Source organism: Triturus cristatus, chromosome 1_2 (genome assembly GCF_964204655.1).
Source record: "Triturus cristatus chromosome 1_2, aTriCri1.1, whole genome shotgun sequence".
Classification (NCBI taxonomy): domain Eukaryota; kingdom Metazoa; phylum Chordata; class Amphibia; order Caudata; family Salamandridae; genus Triturus; species Triturus cristatus.
In genome coordinates, this window is record NC_140580.1 from 773203250 (window position 1) to 773223758 (window position 20509).

The 20509-nt window shown below is 45.0% G+C and overlaps 1 protein-coding gene across 1 annotated transcript in view; it reads left to right on the forward strand.

Moving 5' to 3' along the window:
* RBP3 (retinol binding protein 3) overlaps positions 1 to 4623 on the forward strand; it is a 129289-nt gene extending 124666 nt beyond the window's left edge. The window contains exon 4 of the mRNA XM_085608777.1: positions 2438 to 4623. Coding sequence (XP_085464903.1) covers positions 2438 to 2784 — 347 coding nt within the window. The 3' untranslated portion in view covers positions 2785 to 4623. The remainder of the gene's footprint in view (positions 1 to 2437) is intronic.
* Positions 4624 to 20509: the final 15886 nt, after the last annotated feature.

The following is a 20509-nucleotide window of genomic DNA, read 5'->3' on the forward strand; positions in this document are numbered from 1 at the left end:
GCTGATCTAATCTTTGGCACCTATACAGAAAGTACAGAGCAATGGTACCATGAGCGGAGAAGGCAAAAATATATTGAAATATTTACAGAACAAATGTAAAAGAAAATGCATTGCTTTCAGGTGTAATGTGTGAATTGTGTGTGGGGGTGAAAGGGTAAAGTGGATGCAGTAAACTATGTGCATGAATGAGAGAATAAACAGGGAGTGTGGAAGAGGACAAAGAAGAGCTGTGAAATGTGCAAATGGAGGATTTCAGGAAGAAGTGGGGAGGAAAATTGTGTCCTACAGAGGCCGCAGAAGAAAATGGTTTGAAGTGGAGAAGAGGAGTGAATGCAAAACTCTAAAGATAACTACCCTTTCCATAGAATTTAGTAATGTTTAATTCACAGCACCATATTTACAGAATTGAAATATTTTTAATTCTACTTATTCACAAAAATATAATTATTGTTACTATTGTATCTGATACTACTACCAAAGTTTAGCAAAGCCAATATTTCTGTCTTTTTAGGCACATGCCCGTTATTGTGTCATATGGTTGGATGCAATAACAGAAGGCACACAGAGAGGAATTCAAATACTAATTAGGTATACGCTGTGTGAAGTCCAGGATTTAAATGTTGTGTACTTGATTTGAGTCACCCTTAATTACATAAGCCACACTTCTTGGTAAGAATTTGGCAACATCCCTTTCGGAGAGCCCACCACCATTTGTATCCCAATGAAAGCCCTTACCACAACCACATATTTTTAATATCTACATTCATACGTTTGATTGCTGGGTGCCTGACCACCTCCGCCCTGATTAGATGGCCAAGACAATGCGCTGAATAACGCACTAGTCAGATTTTCAACATCATCCCCCCAAAACGTAGTAGTTCCTTCAATCGTCCTTACACAGAAACATATCCCTCCTAAGACTTGACCCAAATATGGATTTCCCTTGGTCCTTTGACATTGGAGGTATCAGTTATTGGTGTGTTTTCCATGAAATTGAGCAGGAATCCTCATGCCAGTCATCAGGGAATGTTTTTGATGTGGGAAATTCCATGGGCATGTCTGGAGGATCTGTGCACATGGTTGGCTGGAATCCAGAGTAATCTACCAACCAGAGACATTTCTGAACGCCAGAGACAAAATGGAATCCATAGTTGGCACAGCCTCGTGGGTGTAGTAGAGGTCAGAGCCTGTGGCTGCGACGGTAAGTCTCCACAGGACATGCTCCATTTTTAATGTTTTGTAATTACTATGAGATTCCCATTTTGAAAAACTTGGGGGCAGATTTATGTTTCCTGGCGCATCCCTGCAAATCAGCAGGGATGCGCCAGGAAAGATGCGTCACGCAAGTTTACCCTTGCGCCACCACAGATGCGCCGCATTTACAATGCAGCGCATCGTGGCGCAAGGATAAACAGATGCGTGACACATCTGATGGCGTAAGGGCGGCGCATTGCTGGAGTCGTGTCGCGAGCACAACGCAATTCCAGCAATGTTTAGGGGCTGCCCATACCTAACATGCTACGTCATGCCTTACGCCTGCTTCAAGCAGGCGCAAGGTTTTGACACAGCAGCGTCGGAAAAGTGACTGAGTGAAATCTTGTAGATTTCACTGCGTCACTTTTCCGAGGCTTTTTCCGATGGAACGCCCACCCTGCATACATTAAACCTGACGCAGGTTTAATGTGGCGCAGGGCTTTACACCGTGACGCATCTCCATAGATGCGTCACGATGTAAAAAGGGCGTAACGTGGCGCAGGGTTTACGCCGCCGCTGCGTCACAAAAGTGACGCAACGTCGGCGTAAAAGTTGCGCATATCTAACATAAATCTGCCCCTTGGAGTTTAGGCAGGTGCCACCAGCTTTTATTCTTTTACAAGTGCTATCTGGTAACACTGTTTTTTATGTCCTTTATGTTTTTTTAAATTAACGGTGAGGCTTAGAACCTGCTGCGATTAATTGATAGTGGCTCATAATGTGATTGTATTGTGTCTCAGTGTGTAAGGGTGGGACACATCTAGCCCAGTTGGGATACCGAGTTTACTCCTCTACTTTTTTAAAGATTTATTATATACTCATTTTTTTAATACACAATCTTTTTTTATGCATTGTATATGAGACTTTTAAGTAAGCTCTGTTAATCATGACACTTCTTTTTATAATGCATTGTATTAGGTCACTCTTTTGTATAACGTACTGTTTTAGATTACTTTTATGGTTTTATGCAAAAAAAAGAATAAAGTGAAACTCAATTGAATTGTATTGAATCTATTGTGATGTGATTTGTTTGACTCCCAACATATTTTATCATCAGAACCCAGCAAATGTCAAATGAAGGGTAATATAATCACAATTCATTGACTGCTTTCTGAAAAATATCTCAGAATGAAATGCTCAAATATAACACATTCCAGCCACCAATTTATGCGATCTCTTGCAGGTGAAAGGTACGGTGACAAGAAGGGGCTGGTCATCCTCACAAGTGCATCGACTGCTGGAGCAGCGGAAGAGTTTGTGTACATAATGAAAAGACTTGGGCGAGCATTCGTCATAGGCGAGGTGACCAGTGGTGGCTGTCACCCCCCACAGACCTACCATGTAGATGACACCAATCTTTACTTAACTATTCCAACCTCCAGGTCGGTCATCGATAAGAATGGGTCATCCTGGGAAGGTAAAGGGGTCACACCCAATATAAGTGTACCTGCTGATTCAGCCCTCATTAAAGCAAAGGGGTTTTTGAACGCAGTGATGCAAAAATCAAGAGAGATTTATGCTGAAGCCTAAACTGCCCCAGAAAAAAAAGGCATAAAAAAAAAAAAATCCTCTTCCACTTTTAGAACTCGCATCATTTTTTTGGACTATAGTCTGAAATGGCGCACGTAGAACATAGTAAAAACTTTTGTTTTTTATGATAAGAAGAAAAGATATTAGTGTAAATCATGCAAAATAAATTACTAATTAAGGTTTATTTAGATTGGCACGTTTTGGTATTTCATGTGTTTTTTTGGGTCAATTTGTCATGTATTGGCAAGTAACCTATCCTTTTATAGTAGAATGTTATACATCGTGATATGGTACATTGAGATTATGAGATAGGACAAGTCATAGAAAATGAGCTTTAAATTACTATTGCACCACCTATCCCTGGGTATAAGGCATTACATTGTTATGTGTTTTGACATGTGGTTGGCATGCAGAAATAGTAGGCCACACCGGTATCTGTTTTGATGTGTTAATAGAGTGATGGGCGAAACTGCTATTATTCTCAGTACAATGCAAATGTTTTGCTAAAATTATGCAAAATGGCATGCATTATGCATAATGTCCATTGCCGGTATCTAGCGTAACAAAAGTATCAAATCTTGCATACAAAATGTGTCTCGACCATGGCAGACCTCAATTTACAAAGACATTTTTTGCTTGAGCGAGTATCTCACAAATGAGAATTTCAACGACTTCAAAGTAGAACAAGCTCTGGCAAAGCCAGTAGGTCTGGTGTTGGCTGTCAGCCTTTTGGCATTGCCTATGTGTGTTTTGTTTTGTCATGGTTTTTGTAAAATGTCATTGTTGAAGGAGCTGGTGGTACCTCTCTAATATAATAGAATAGGCTGGCTGAACCAATATATGTTTTTGTTCTCAAAAAGCTCAGATTGTCACAATAGTCCTGATACATTGTGTTTCGATGTGATCCTTGTGAAAGAGCAGAAGGCCATCAGTCACAGTGAAGTTATCCACTGGGTGAACTGGGCTGAACCATTGCACAATGCTATTTGCTGTGGTAGGTGGAAGAGAAAGGTGAATGACACAACAACAGACCAATGATTGAAAAGGCTGTCTATAAGCTCCTATAAGTAAGTATATTATATGTATCATTTTAGATAATTAAAATCAAAAGAACTTGGCTAACATTAAACCTACAAATATTTTCCAGCATGTAATGCAAAATATTTACATTTTGCAAGGTTTGCCATGCATAATAAAGAATGACCTAGGCCTTTTATATGATAAATAATGGTATGTGCTTGTGTATGAATTTGTCATGTGATGATGCGGCGCTTGGGTTTAACTGTGTTATGTCTTATCACGTGATGTGGAGATTGTGAATTAGTCTGTTGTCTGTTTTGATTTGTGTGTATTATGTGCTGTAAACTTATTAGTTAGACTGTAACATGTCTTGGAATGTAACCTTCCATTTCGAGTTCGGATGTAACCTTATTTAGAATGGGAATGGAGATTGCAAGATAGGCTGTTATGTGCTGTAAAATAATGCTTTGGGGGTGAAAAAATTATTTTGGATGCTATAAATTGTGTCCTTGTCTTTAGCTCAGGTGTGAAGGTTTTGCTTTCGTTCCCTTCTATATCTTCAACGGTGATTTTTATCTGATACACGTTTTGTGGGGTTGGGCTATGATTATTAGGCTGCTGCATGTTTTTGATTGGATGGTTAGGCTCTTGTATACCTTTAATCCACAATGAATTGGTATAATCCGTTCTGCAGATTTCCCTGTTTCTGAAGACAGCCGATCACTTATAATCCACAAAGCATAACATACTTGACAAATGAGTAGGTCCACATTTGCTTTCGTGAAACATGTTTTTTAAAATAAAATTATGTCTTACATATTTCTTTGGGTGTCATAATTTATTTTGCGAATGGGAGAAAAATGACAGAAGAGTTTCCTGACCGTTCACCTTTTTGAGGTCGAATTCAGGGATGACAACTCTTTAGGAAAAATAACTGACAACTTTGAGGGCAGTCGCTACCGGTGCAGGTAAGAGCGGTGGGGCAGTGGGGTCGACTCGGTGATGAGGGGAGCGCAATGTAAGTAGTTTTCTTTATTTTTGGGGGGGTTTTATTTTCCCTATTCCATCATCTGTCGACTCCACCTCCCCGCCCGCCAGGCTCCCACTCCGCCCCACCGCTTTTACCACCACTGGCTGCGACTGGTTGAGGGTCTTTCTGGACGTAATGTATACATGGGATTTATTTAGTGCAAACATGGCTTCCAGGCAGTGGGGTACCTAACAAAAAAGGGAGGGGTTGCACTATAAGAGACTACTTGAGAATGACTTTCTAGAGAGTTTAGGAAGCAGAGAGGTATTCAGTGGGGAGATATTAGGGTGCAGTGAGGTGCTGCTCAAGAAGAACTGTCTACATTTTCTTTCAAAATAAAAGGATGGAAGGGGCTTGTCAAATCTCTATTGGGATATGTTTCCAGTTTCTGTAGATACAGTAGAAGACAACATGCTATCTGATTTTTCATTCTTAGATCTGTTAGTTTCAACTCTTACGATGCTGCTGCTCTCGGAACAGTGGGAGCTTCCAGAGATTCTGGTCTTGAAGGCCAGATATTTAGGTATCTTCATGATGTGCGCTTTTCAAGTAATGCAGCATATGTTCCAGATGATTGAGGCACACAGCAGAATCCACTAGAGTTCCCTTAGAGTTGGTGAGACCCAGCAGAAAACTTCAAGAGATCCATGTGCAAACTCGCCGCATCCCGATTAACTCAATTCAAACAATTTTCTCTTTACAGAGTCCAATATAAAATCTACTGAAAAGTCTGTTTCATCTTGTTATGAAGGACATAAACCATATATTTATTTATATAAGAACTTTTGTAAAGGTAAAGCACTATAAGAAGTCACCAGCAGCCACTTCAGAGAGTTAGGGAGCAGTAGGTAAAACATAGATTCCGTTCAATCGAGGTATCTATAGGTGGGGTATGAATGATCATACAGAGCATCACCCCTATTAGACTAGTATCAGACTACTACCAGCGGACGTTAAAGTGCGAACGAGCCACATGTCCTTCTGTATATCACACATCCAGAATCATAGAATGAAATGTCATTGCTAATTTAAATCTGATATCACATAGGACTAGAAACTCTGATATCTCATAGAGTATCATATAATGAAGATTGTTTTAGGTTATGTAATGAAAAACTTTCACACAGAGAAAACAGTATTTTTTAACTGAATTGTTCACTCTCAATGAAGGCTCTGAACCCTTAAGATGCCTTTGTAGGCTTGTTGTTTACACATGAAGAGAATAGCCCTCTCTTTTCAATCCAGCAAATTTCATTTTATTCATGCCTTTAAAAGGATCACTCACAATTGTTTAAATCAGTGCGTGAAAGATGCATCCTCCTTCCACAGACAATAGTGCTCCTCCATTAATAGTTTTCTATTTGTTTTATGTCTTTCTCATGTAGTGCCTGTTTTTCCTCCTTCTACTTAGGCCCCGATTACTAGTTTGGTGGTGCGGCGACTGGACCGCTCTGCCGCCACACCTTCATACCTGCTTGAGAACCGTCCGCTGTATTATGACTTTTTTAGTCACTGGCTGGCATTTCCTTTGGTGTTCCCACAGCGGTGCCTAGAAAATTGGCACCGTATTGGTAACGTCAAAGGAAGTTCCAGCATGGCATGGACTCTGAAGTCCATGACGTGTTAGAACTAGGGTTGCATGCACACAGGGGGACACATGTTGTACCCCCCGTGTGCATCCACATGGAGTGAGGCAAACAATGCCACTGTTTTCATGGAGGAAAGACCTCCATGAAATCAGTGGCGGTGAGGAAAGTTGTAATATGCTTGTTGGGACTGCGGCTGTCCTGGCAAGCAGATTACTGCTTCAAGACTGCTTCACCACCGCCAGGTAATGGTTGTTGCCTGGTGGAGTCGACGGTCCCAGGGCGGCCTAACTGCCAAGGTCACAATGTGACGGTCGGAAGACCGCCACTGCTGCTCCACCATGAGCCTGGCAGTCCCAGGACCGCCAGACTCGTAATTAGGTCCTTAATGTACATCTCAGTACTCTAAGCATCTCAATAGGGAAGGAATTCTGATGATTTCTATTAGCCCGGCACACTATGTCTCTCTTTGGTCATTTCTTGCAAGTAGAATCTTTGTTCAGATTGTTTAGGCCCCATAGAAATGACTACTTATTGTACGGATTGTAGCAGATTTTTTTTAAAGATTTACTTATACTGTTGTAATTGAAAGGTGTTGCTAATTTTGAGCTTAGACTATCTATCCTTTTACATACCATTGTAAACTGGTTCTATCCATATGAGATGTCATTGATTCAATCCAGCAGATTTCATACTTGCTGTGCAAGTGTGGGTAACTACATCTAATTTGCAAGATGTTCTCCATGTTTACATTTTGTGTTCTAGATATTTTTTATCTTTACTGTGGGCTGAGGCCTGCTTAACAGGCTCTACGGCAATGTGCTCTGTAAAAACATTATCACTTACCCCTTTGGTATGGTCTACTACTGTTAGACTATCCTGATGTTTTCAAGGCATAGGGCTATCAAGAGATCTGTCTAAATATTACTAACTCACTCATTTTATGTAAAGCCTGTAGGATTAGTAAAGGGCAGCCAGCCTTATTGTGAAGTAGTCAGTTGTGAACACTGAAGTACAGGATTACTCATCTCCATTCTCTTACTCTTTCAGCTCATTTGCTGAGTCAAACATTGGACAGCTTTTGAACATGCTGCATCTAAGTGCATAAAATATCCCTCCACTATTAATTTGGATGTCGGATTTGATAATGCAACCAACACCAAATACATTCTAAATGTAACTTTTTCTTGTAACCCGGAAACAGTTTTGTGCTATCTACTTTAGTTGTGTGACGTTTGAAACGCTGGGCAGTGTGTTCGCTATTCAACAACAGGAACATAATAATAAGCATACTTCAGCTGGAGCCGTGGTCACTTCTGCCCAACTTTGCAAAGAGATCAAAGTTCCTATTCTTAGAACCTGTTCTAAATTCCTATCAAGAGTCTTCCTGAAAGACATTAAGAAGTCAGTCAGCTATTTGATAGATTTAGTATTGTTCTGTGGTGTGTGGTAGGTTGTGTGTATCTACTAGATAGTGCTGGGTGAAATATTAATGGCTAATTTCAGGCATTCAAGGGCATCATGTGTTTGTGCAGAGGAGACCTTGCAACTGAATTCTTCTAATTCTTAATGATGACAGGTATGCTCCATCCTTTTTGTATTGTCTGCCTGCTCTGTTGCACGTGCACTTTTGTGGCACATGTAGTTCTAGAATGGTGGTTGATGTTTCAGACAGCCATGATTTTATGATGAAGATTGCATCAAAATTATGGTGAGTGAAGACGTTGAATATTTCATAGTGATGTGCATTTTCCAACATGTCGCTTAGAAGCATGCAAGTGAGATACATGTTGGTTTACGTGTGGGTTTTGCAAAGTGCCTGATTATCAAATTGTGTCCTCGTGTTGAGCCTGAGTATGCGAAGAATTAGAGATGTCATTGAGGATTTTACATTTTGGGAAATGACCTTTCAAATTGTCTACGAAATGGGAGACATCTTAATTAAAGAGGAAGAAGGTTACAAAGTTTAGCTGCAGAATCTGAAAATATCTGACCTCCCAATCTTGAACCTAAACAAAAACCAGCAGGTTGAGGCCAATTTATTGACCTAGAGGTAAGAGAAAGGTCTTGATCAAGGAAAGAAAGCAAAATTGTGGACAGAGGAAGCTGGAATCAGAGTAGGGCGCAAATGAGGCACTCAGAGATTTGGTTCAAGATAATGAGGACAACTATGATTTGGAATGAACACTACCTCCGTTTTATTGGTATTGAGTTTGAGGAACTATGGGACATCCAACAGATAACCTGTGTTATACAATCCCTACATTTGGGAGAGCCTTGCTGGACACTATCATTGAGGGAGAGTAGTATCTGAGTGTCATCAGCGTAGCTCTATGCTTGTAGTCCAAAGGAGAGAGTAATTTGTTTCAAGAGGCGAACACAAACATTGAAAAAGGTAGATCTATTGGATGCGCACTGAAGCTCTCCCTGTGCTAGAGGGTTACATTCTACTTAGAACGGTGAGGGAGAGACTCCTTGATGGGTCCTGAAAGCAGGATTTTATCCTTGCCAGAGCTCAACCTTGTATGCCTGTTTCAAAAACCCGGAACAAAAGCTTGCAAAATGACACTATGTCAAATGCAGAAGACAGGTCTAAAAGTACTCGCACAGAGGTTGTGTCTTTATTTGATAGTAGTCGTAGATAATCTAGCAAGATTGGGTTAAATCTTATTAATTTAGATGCCGAGGAAGGAGAAGAGGAACATGCGAGAGCGTTGGAATTGGTATTCCAGGCAGAAAGGCTTAGCAAATGGTGTTCCACTTTCTTGCAATGTATTTTGAATTATTTTAGAGTGTTGTTATACGAAGGGACAGAAGGCAAGGGGTGGTGTGGGTGAGAGGAATTTTCCTGCACAGCTCAGTAAAAGGTGGCTGTGACCCAGTTAGTAAAATCACTGGCATAGAAATCCATTGAGGATGAAGAGGTAATACATGGTGATTGGATAGTGGAATGGCCTTGCTCCTAGCCTTGTGGGCAGAACATGTGCCAAGGTTTTGTGATTTAAGGGAGGAACTGTGTCACAGACATTTTGGCAAGGAAAAGTGAGGAGAGATTGTGAAAGGGGCAAGGAAGTGATCAGTCCATGCTTTGTGGATGGAGGGTGACATGTTTTTGGTCAACTTTGTTTTATTGAAATTTGCAGTGCAGCGGATGTCATACAATACAATTCTTATGCCCCCTTAGAACGTCAATAGGAGACCCTATCTCCAGCCCATCCCCTAGTAACAATGCAAAATACCCAAAGTGTGTTGTGCCAGCGGGTGTCCATGGATGCGTGACTGGGCCAGGGCGCCGCTAGTTAACCAGCCTTCTGCTCCTGAGTTACCCTAAAAAAAAAATTAAAAAAAATCCCCCTCCCCCCTGAGCCCCCCCCCACCACCGGTGTGCCATAACCTTGCCCTTTGAGAACCCTGTATGTGAGGATTGCCAGGTGTCTATTTGTTAGGGGCGTCTTCTAGGGTCGCCGTGTCCGTAAGTCGCAGAAGGCGAAGATACTTCGGGCACGTAACTTTATTGAATTCCATCGCTAAGATGGAAAGAATGGGCCACCAAGTAGTGATTAAAGATGCCATAGATTGTGTAATAGTGGCTTGAATCCGCTCCATTCCCACTGTGTACCATAGTTTATGGAGCCAGCCCATGTGTGTTGATCTATTCTCTAGGTCCTCTGCATGCGCTTGGAGATCCACCTGCTGATCTTTAAGGCGGATGAGTTCCTGTTGGAGGTGTTCCATCTCCTCGCTTCTGGTGTGGTCATTGTCCTCGACGGCGGATACTCGCTCCCCTAGCCCGTCTACCTCACAACGTATCTCCCTCACTTCTCTTGCAACCTCCTGTTTGAGCGTGTGAAAGTCCTCATGCAAAGAATGAAAGAGTGTCTCCAGGAACTCTCGAGTGATCGTCACTTCCCCGTCCCCATTGTCTGTCTGCTGCTTTGAGTTGGGGGTGAGGGGGACCTCTTTCACCTTTGCTGGGGCCCTTGAGGAGCATGTCCGTCAGTGTGCGCTCCCCCTTTTTACGGTTGGAGGCCATGGCTGGTTGTACTCGCTGGGGTCCCTGTTCCAGAGGTACGTCGGTGTCTCAAGGGTGATGCCACTGGGAGTGCTATTGGATTGCGGCCGGTGTGGTCTCCCCCCATCAGATACTCGGATTGTTACCGTGCCGCTGTCCATGTCGGGGTGGTACCCGCCTTGGTGGGAGGAACCGATGAGCGTTCGGGGGGTGCCCCTATTCATCCATGGGAGTGGCAGGTAAGTGCAGTCCATCTGCTGATGCGCGTGTTCATCACCTGGACGGGGCCCCCTTCTGTGGGTGGGGCCCAAAAGTCCCAGAGATTACACTTGCTAGGGATGGTATCACTCTTGCTTTACAGGGCCAAGCGTTGGCTGCCTCCTTATTCCTCACCGCCCCTTGCACTGTTAGCAGGAATGCATTGGGCCCTGCACCCGTCACCCCCTGGTGAGTCTTGTGAGGGTGGGCCCTATCTTCTGGCCCCGTACAGTAAGTGTGGTCCGTTAGCTTGATGCCCCTCCTTCACTGGAGCCTTAAACAAGCGTGTCTTGGGGGGGCCTTCAGCCAGTCCTCCGCACTTTAATGGTCCACAAGGGCTCCCTCACCCATTGGTGTCCGCAATGCCGCTCTGCTCCTCTTTTGTGGGCCCTTGATGAGCCCTTTCTCAGCCCGTGCTGGTGGCACTGCACCCCCGCTTTTACCACTGGGGACCCTCCTACCGCACTCCCGGCAGCCTCGTCAGAATCTCGCTGCTGGCTTCCAGAACATCCACACTGCTGGGCCCTCTAACGCAGTGCCTCCATCTCCATGGTGCTGGGTGCCCCTCGCTGTATGTTGGCTCCATCCCCTCCGCCCCCCGCACAGCGCTGACTCTGGGGCGATGCCCTCGGGGAGCGCCACAATCTCCCCGCCTCACCGGGTGTCTTGTGTCTTCCACTGAGGCCCAGGACCAGGCCTACCCCCGTCACACGCCCTTTCTCCCGACCGTCCAGCGAGGTCTGAAGTCGGTGCCTCATGGGGCCCATTCGGGGGCTGCCGGCCTTAGGGCTTCTGGGCAGTGGCAGGTGTGCCCCCATGAGGGCCGTGCATGGGGGACCTCCCGCTACGCCCCCGATGGAGCAACTCTCCCTTGTGCGGAATCCGGCCCGACAGCCCCAGCCTCAATTTTCATGGGCGGCCCCCTGGTGCGCATTGATGGTTCAGCCGATAGTTCTCCGCCACTCCCCCCCTGCACCTCCATGGCCCACTCACTGCTGTCGGGGGTGGCGGGCAACGGGACCCCCCACTGGCGCTGCTGTCTTTGCTTGCAGAGGCTCGGTCGGGGTCCTGCTAGCCTCTGCGCCGTTCGCGCGCCATTTTGCAAATCTGGGCTCAAGATTAAGGTGGCTTTGTTCAAAAGTGTAGGGACGTTGAAGTCACTCCTCCGGTTAGCTCCTCACTCTCTCTCGCTCATTGGCCCAGTCCGTGCAGTGTTGGGGATGGTTCCCGCCACTCCCCTGGAGGACCGGCCCCTGCGCGCGCATTACCAGGCCCGATAGCCTCGGCCTCGAGTTTCACGCCGCCGTCCAGGAGCAGCGGGCGGCCCCCCGGCACCCGATGTTAGCACCGTTGGGGGATCTCCGCCACTCCCCCCTCCTGCTCCTCTGCAGCACACTCACTGTCGTTAGGGGTGGAGGGCAGCCGGACCCTACCAGAGGCTCCGCCGCCACCGCCGGCAGGCTCGGTCGCAGTCGCTCCAACTTCCACTCTTTCTGGGCGCCATTACGCTGCTCTTGGCTCTAAGCTGGATCGGGGCCTTTTCTGGATTGCAGAGTCATCGCGGTCACTCCCCGACGTAGCTCCTCGCTTCCTCTCACCGTGTAGCCAAGTATGTGCAAATTTGGGGACGATTGTGCACACTTTGGCTGGGTGGAGGAGTGCGGAGAGCCTCTCGGTTTCACGTCTGGCTAGGTCGCCATCTTGGCCACGCCTCCGAAGGTGACATGTTTTAGGTATTACGAGACAAAGATCAGATCCAGAGTGTGTTGAAATTCATGTCTTTAAGCTAGGTTGTGCCTATGCTGGCATTTTCTGGTTGAATGGTTCTGAGATGAGTGGGGATAGCAAGATTGGCACCCGTGGCGGCTCCTCCGCTATGGCAGAGGAGGGTCACCCCACTGCTTTCTCGCAGAGCAAAAAGCAAAATGAAAAAATTATAATAACTTTAAGTTATTATCAATTTATGTTTCTCTGGCGGGCGGGCGGGGATTTTCCTGCTCTGCTTACGGAGCAGGGCAGAAGTGGTTTGCCCACCCCTGAGTGCACAATGACTCTTTGGTCGAGCCTCTCGGGCTGCCCAAACCATTCATGCGCACTTTCCCCTTCTCCATGCAGGCTGCATGGAGAACATGCCCAGCCCTCCAGCCCCTGGCTGAGTGCCATGTCACGTTGCTCAGACCAATCACAACGCTGCACTGCTGTATTGTGATTGGCTTAGGGATGGGAGCCTGGTTGTCTGCTTCCTGTTCCTGTCGGACGCAGGAGAGCAGGAGCTGAGAAGACGCAGGACCCGGCCTAAAGGTAAGTTAAAAAAATATATATTATTATGAACCCCCATGAGCCCCTACCCCTGAGTCCCCCGCGCCCACCGCCCCCACTCACAAGGCATGCAGCCTGCAACCAATTAGCACTTCTCAACAAGTATGGTGTCTTTTGGTTTTATGATCGTAGAAATAATGTGGGTAACCGAGCCTGGTGGTTGTAGGCACATGTTGCAGCACTTGTGAGATGTTTTCCTAGATAAATTATTGACTGATCTTCAATTTGAGGTAATTTGAGTGGTTGGACTGAGGTTGAGCTTATGTAGTTGACTAAGCTGCTAAGTTGAGTTCAGATCTAAGATTTGATGTGAGTTGCTGCTTGTTTCTCATCTTGATTGGATCATGAAATCTGGGAAGATGCATATCTAATTCTTCCAGTTCATACACAGTTGCTGTATGGTGTGGAGGATTGAATAATAAATGAGTGAAGTATAATGGACTCTTCTGTGTTCAACTGCTAAAAATGAAATTGCATCTGAACCGTTTCTTCATTGGCAGTATTACCTCGCTGTAGTGTAGGTTTAGCAGTGTTACAGTTGCACTGTATTTTCCCTGAGTACAGCATTGTTTTTGAAGTGCATCTCAGGTGACTTTCTGGAATGTTATCTGGTTTTTACATGAATCGTTGAGCAGCTTCTTAAAAGGCTGTGGAAGTCCTGTGTACTAGTTGCATCTGGTTGTCTGTCACTAGTGACCTTCATGCGTGAGCCACTTATTGGTCACCTGCTTGTGGTATCTTTCTGTGCAATGTGTCACTCTTCATGGAGAGGTCCCATGAGTATCCCTCCTGGTGCTGTGTTCAGAAGGTGTCTGTTTGCTTCATAGGACATATTAGTGTGAGAGCTTAGCAACCCCTCATAATGCCTTCGATTTGGGAGAGGTGTGGCGCAGCGGCAAGGGCGACTGACTCCGGAGCACGGGGCTCACAGTTCGATCGCCGTTGGCATATCAGCCCAGCACGAAGGGAATCTGGGCAATAGCTCACTTAATCTTCCTGATGGCCCCCAGCGACTTGAGACCCTTAGAGGTGATTAGTTCGCGCTTTACATATACCGGGTTATTATTATGATTTCCACCATATTTTAAGGGTGAGAACCTACAATAGCACATTTGGAATCGTTAGGAAGAGTGCTTCCAGGTATGCTTGGTGTTTTTGGTGAGAAAGCAGGTGATGCACATGGGCTCAATTCTGTGGTGAGCTGAGTATGACTGGCAGGTGAAAAGTAGTTCAAATGTGCATGTGGGTACGGCGTGATCAGCCAGAGGGTTCTTACGTACCTATGATCATTTGAAGTCTAGAGTGGCTTGTGAAAGGGTTCATTTGGAGGCAAGGGTTTGCATGAAGGTGAAGTGAAAGCCATGTTGATATTGAGGTCAAATGTGGTATGCCTCATTTCTTTCTGACGCAGACAGTCCTTCGTCCAAGCATTGACTGCTCTTCAGCATGGAGGTAGAGAGGTTTTCACCATGTTTAGGCATTTGGTCTGCACTTTCCTCTCTAGAATATCTGTTCAGGGACATTGCAGAGGTTTGTTTGCAGCGGTGTTAGCTTGCTAGTCAATGTTGCTGTGGGTATAGGTAATAAATTACTGTTGTTATCAATATCAAGTCGGATTCAATCTTGTGAACATCTATAGGTACATTTTCATGTCGTTCACAAGGTTTTATGTCTGGGGTCTTGGTTCCATAATGTCCTGGGTCCAATTCTGTTCAAGGGAGGCTCTGTGTGGTTCAACCTTCGACTGAGAGCAGTGGATTTAATTGCTGAGTGGTCGTGTATCGTTGGAACTGGGAATTAAGCTCTATTTTTGTATTTTCCTATTAGGTTTTTACCAAGTTTGCATCATTTTATATATGGTACAAGATTCGTGTTCTACATCAATGTTATCATGATTTCGACCCCTTTGCATATGTGGGATGTGACACTGCTGGATTCCACTTGTTGGTGAATGATCTGTTTTTTCATGTCACCCTGTGATCGCATGATAGTGTCATTTTTAGGTCTCGCCTACGCAGCGCACATGCGCTGCTTAGGCAAAAAGACCTTTTGCAATCGCTTTGGCTTTTCAGCCAAAAACGTGCACGCGTTCCATTGCCTTCAATGGCAACGCGTGCACGTGTGGAGATTCACTTGCGGGAGCGTGCGGCGCCATATGGTAGCAATTATCGCTCCTGGCGCTGCTCGCTCTCGCAAGTGAAACGCTTACACTCGCCCCCTCCTCTCGCCCCTTCCCCTGCTACCTCCTTTTAGCGCGAGGAACGCGCTTGTTAATCCTTAGGAATGGCAGATAATGGCTTTCTCATGGAGGTTTGTGTGGATTCTGTGAAGTCTGCTGTGAATGCCTAGAGAGGAGGCAAGGGAGACTTCTGTCCAAGCACACTGGTCACTGACTGTCATAGGCCAAGCAAGAGAGGGCAACCTCCCCCACCCCCCCAAAACCGTCTGCTTCGTAAGTGTCTGCGTTTCTACTGCGTGTTGAGATGTGTGTTTGTTTACTTCCTGCCTACATCAAAAACTACTGTTTTTACTTCCACTGACATTTCTCCAGGTCCTATGATTTTCTTCCACCCATTCACATCGCTCAAGCAGTCCCATCATGGTTTTAGTCGCCATGAGATGCTTGGAAATAAGTAGATGCTGTTGTTTCTTCGTGATTGCGCTTATAATAAATAGTTGGTCTAAATGTGCACAAGTGCATGATCCTGCTTCGTGGCACATTCATACTTATAGTGGGACTACATGTTTACTGACATAAATTTAACTGAAAAAGCACATATCACTTCAAATCTGAGGAAAATGTGGCGAAACAAGGTCATTATTTCGTAAAAGACTAAGAAGCACACAGCATGCTGGGATTAACCTAGTGAAAGGGAGTCTGTGGTTTATAGAGGCTAAAAATAAGTGTTCAGTGAATAACTTGTTAGATAGGACAGGAAAACGGTGCTTCAGTATCGCTGAGTAGTTTTAAGTCCTCCACCATGCTTCCTAAGCTATGCACGGCGGTGCTTCTCTTATAACCTTTCTCCCCAGTTGGTGAAGCCCATCGTGATGTCACCATGGCCAATAGAACGAAGTCTACCATTATTAGGTCCCTGTACATAAGCCAGTACTATCAAATCTGGTCTTAAACATTGAGCAGTCCTGTCAATTAATGCAAAACAAGCATTGGCATAGCCAATAGGTCTCGCCTTTGGGACCTTATAAGTGTTTAGCCATGCAACACTTGATGTTGTTGCACCAAGGATATTGTGCTGGATAACTAAACACTTGTAAGGTCCCAAAGGCGAGACCTATTGGCTACGCCAATGCTTGTTGCTGTTGCTATGGGAGCACATTGTGTTACTCTCTTGGTGCCTTTGCCTTGTGTTCACATTAGTATTAGTTGAGAGTTGAAATCTGTATTAAGGCCAAAGTGTTCCTTGTGACTTTCTATAGAGCAAGAAGAAGGAGGATGTTATTTGGTCGTGTGTTTATAAGTGCATGTGGTCATGTCATTTGTCTTGAGTTGCTTGGACTTTGTTGGGTGTTTGGTGTCATTTAGTGTCCTTCACAAGGATTTTGTTATCATTGTATTTCTCAATTTTCCTAGGATTTGTAAATGTAAATCCAGTATTTGTAAAGCGCAAACAGCTACCCAAAGGCATACCGGCGCTGGGGGCCGTCGGGAAGATTAAGCAAGCTATTGCCCAGAGTCACATGGTGCTGGGCTCACCTGCTACAGGGGATCAAACCGTGAGCCCCAGATTCCAGCGTCAGTCGCCCTGGCCGCGGCGCCAAACCTCTTCCCTTTTGTACCTCATGCCCCATAAGCCTTCTGTTGCACATTTTTTGGTTATATAAATCAATCAATCAGTAGATTTGTAGAGCTATACTTGTCACTTATGTGTATCAAGGCGCTGATTAATGGATAAATATTTTCTGACTGACTCGACATAGCCACAGCTGTAACATGCTCACTGTCAAAGAGTAGATGTTTGGAAAAATGCTTTGCAGTGACAAAATTGTGAGGAAAGGTGTGTTTATTTTCGACTGCGCCCGCTACTGATCTGTAGTTCATGTCCTTGTGGCTCGTAGTTACTCTTAGATTTTGTATGCGTGTGCATGAAGATAAAAAGGGACACAGCTATCGTTAGTGCAGCAGGTCCAGTGACCAGCCGCAGTCCGTGCAGGTAACAGCGGTCGAGCAGTAGGGGCACTTTGGGGGGGATGCCGAGGGAAAATTCATTATTTATTTAATTTTCTCTCTGCATCATCCATCTAAATCCCCCCAATGCGGCCCCACCACTGTTACCTGCACGGACCGTGGCTGCCAGTGACACAGGCGCCCAAGGGAGTGAAGAGCCCTCTTCACCACAATTATAACTGTGAGCACAATGGACTGCGTAACCTTAGATATAATTTTTTTAAAGCAATGTAAAATACTATTTGCGTTGCTTTGTGAATACCATAAAGGATTTTGCATTGGGCCTGCTTCAAAAAAGGGTTGCAAACATACCACAAAATCTTTGTAAATCTCGCCCTGAACTATTAAGAGTGTGCAGTTAAAACACTACAAGGCACTACTGCGTGTGACCCGCGGACTTCAAGCAGCAGAAGGATCCCTAGGGAGTGCGTGTTGTTGATGAGCCTTTCAGATAGGAATATTCACGGAGGGTCGCATTTTCTTCTGTGAAAGAAATTCTTTCAGAAGGGGAGCATAAGTTAGACCGAGCAAGCTGGAGCGGCTGCTACCGATTGGGAGTGATGAGGCGGGAGGCGGGAAGGGGGGTGTGGAGTGCGGGACAGTACAAAATAACAAACAAACAAAAACACTTTCCTCAGCCTGCCGCCGCCTCTTCTCCGTCCTCTTCTTCCTGTCTCTTCCGGCTGCAGGAAGGATAAGGAAGCACCCGGGCTCCCAGGCTCCCCTGAGCCATTAACAGCACTACAATGTAACATTGTGATTGGTCTGAGTACCATGGTTCGGCGCTCAGACGGGGACAAGTAGCCTGTGCATGTTCCGAACCAGGCTGCGCATTACAGCCTGGTGGAGAATATGCAAAGTCCGCAGGACTGTTTGGCAGGCCCGAGAGAGGCGGCGAAGCAGTCAGGCATACTTAAGGATTGCAAACCACTCCTCTCCCTGCTCTGGCCAATCCCGCCCCAAGAGCCGCTCACTTCAATAAGAAAAATAAAATGATAATAACGATACTTTATTATCATGTTATTTGTCCTATTGAAGTCAGTGGGGCGATGCTCCGCCACCTTAGTGGAGGAACCACCACTGAGAGAAAGGTGGTCTCAGGTCAAATTCATATGAACTGCGGGGTGTCAGCAGTGAAAGGGCATTCCCGAGCCCAGGTATTTTCAGGGAAATTCAAACTCTGAATGCTTTCCTCATTTACAAGCGAGGCCGAGCTGAGGGGTTCTATATGCTTGTAGATAGGGGACATTTAAACCAGGTGTGCAAAATTGTCATTCTTTGCTTTTTAGTAATTACACGAAATTCTGCAAAAATGATGTGACTGTACAACATGGAAAATGGCACTTACAACTATGGGGCTTATTTACAAGCCCCCTGTGCACCAGCAGGTCACTTTGTCCTAGCTAAAAAGTGACGCAGCGGTGGCACAAGGGGCTGGTAAATAATTTGTTCAAAATGCGTCCTCGCATCCATTTTGAATACGGGGATGGTTTCACACTAAAGAAATAGCACAAAACTGCAAAAAACTGGCACTCATGCTCTGGACATTTTCTGTGTTAAAAGATTGCCACAAATGCAGCCTGTGGCATAATGATGTTTTTTTTTTAGAATTTTGCATCACATGTGTAACATAAAATTTCAGGAAGCTAAGCAAGATTACATGGGCTAATGGAAATTTTGTCCTGGCCTTATTCTAACAAGGGGCCATATTATCAAGAATGGCAATAACATTATTGCCGCTTTAGCGGCAGGAAACTGCCACTAAATCGGCGATAATGGGCTTGATAATATGCCCTAGAGAATTCCAATAGAAGCCCAGGTTCTGGTGTGAAGGACCACAAACCTGGGCTTCTATTGGAATTCTCTAGGGCATATTATCAAGCCCCTTATCGCCGCTTTAGCGGCAGTTTCCTGTCACTAAAGCGGCGATAATGTTATCGCCATTCTTGATAATATGGCCACAGTCTTTCTGAGGGCTCCCTCCTTCTTACCCAGTGACACTCGGAAAAGAATGGATGGATGCAACTCTTTTTTAACTGCTTGGTTTGCTGGCTGTGTGGTGAACTGAAAAGGCACTTGGCTACATAGACTTCTGAAAGCCGTGATTTTTCTTACTAATGATTGATAAATTGCGAGAACTACCCGGGTTAACAATAAATTAGTGATTTGGTGCTGATAGAGTTTCTGGCTCACGTCTTAGGGATACCAAAAGGCCTCAATATTCAAGGACCGTGGTAGTCTCCCAAGGAGTTGCCTTACCATTTTATGCCAAGGTTCAATGATGCTCCTATACTTGCAATGCATTTTGCGTAACAAAGATCAGACTGTCCGAATGAAGGTCTATTTCAGTGTCTTCAAAGGGACTCTCTATCATACAACAGAGTCCAAAATATTTAAACTTGAATACATAAACAAAGGGATGGCTTGCTCTCAGGACTTCCTTTGAGTGTCCTAGAGCTCGTAATTCCTGATTCACCAGGGACGTCCAATCTTCCAGGAAGTGCTTTGTTCCATGGTTTTGCTTTCTGCTTGCTAATTTAATTCTCCTCCAACAGCAGGATCCAGAAGATCTGTAAACAAACTGATCTCTGAATGTCCTTCCTCTAAGAAGCTAAAAACATCAACAGACATGGAGAGAACAAAGATACTGTAGACAGGTCATATGTGCCTCGTGTCCATGGACAGTTTATGCCATTTTAGACTAATAATCAGACATTTTAGCATCTAAATCAAAGAGGCAAAGCCTTACTACATCTCCTGTAGTCTCTCTTCATAATTATCTCTTTTAAACACAAATGTGTGGTGAATTAGTAACAATTGACAGAAACAATGTTGAAAAAGGACAACCAGGACTCATGCAACACGACGAAGGCCCGGCTTATTGAGGACAAGAGAAGCCCATGCACAAAGAATGAAGGGCAATTTATAAAGCTCATGGCTACCCAAAAAAGGCCCTCCCAGTGCAAAACATTGTTTACTAGTATTGTGAAGAGACAACCAGGTCCAACCACAAACTCATCTACCAGGCATCCAGCAATTTGGGTTTCACTCTACGGTTCTTTTGAGATTCGAACTCTGTACTCCGTTAGCAATACGAGAACCTGAAGCACTGTTAGTCGAAATCCAAATCAATGGATCAAGAATCATGCTGGGCAGCAATGTAAGTAATGCCACCAAGTCCTGGTGAGGATGTGAAGAAATATGGACAGGACTTCTGCTGGGCTGCATGCGCACTAGAATCGCTGTTGACATAGGAAGTAAGGTTACCAGGGCCACTGCCGGTCATGATGTGAAGAAGTACCATCAGACCCTCT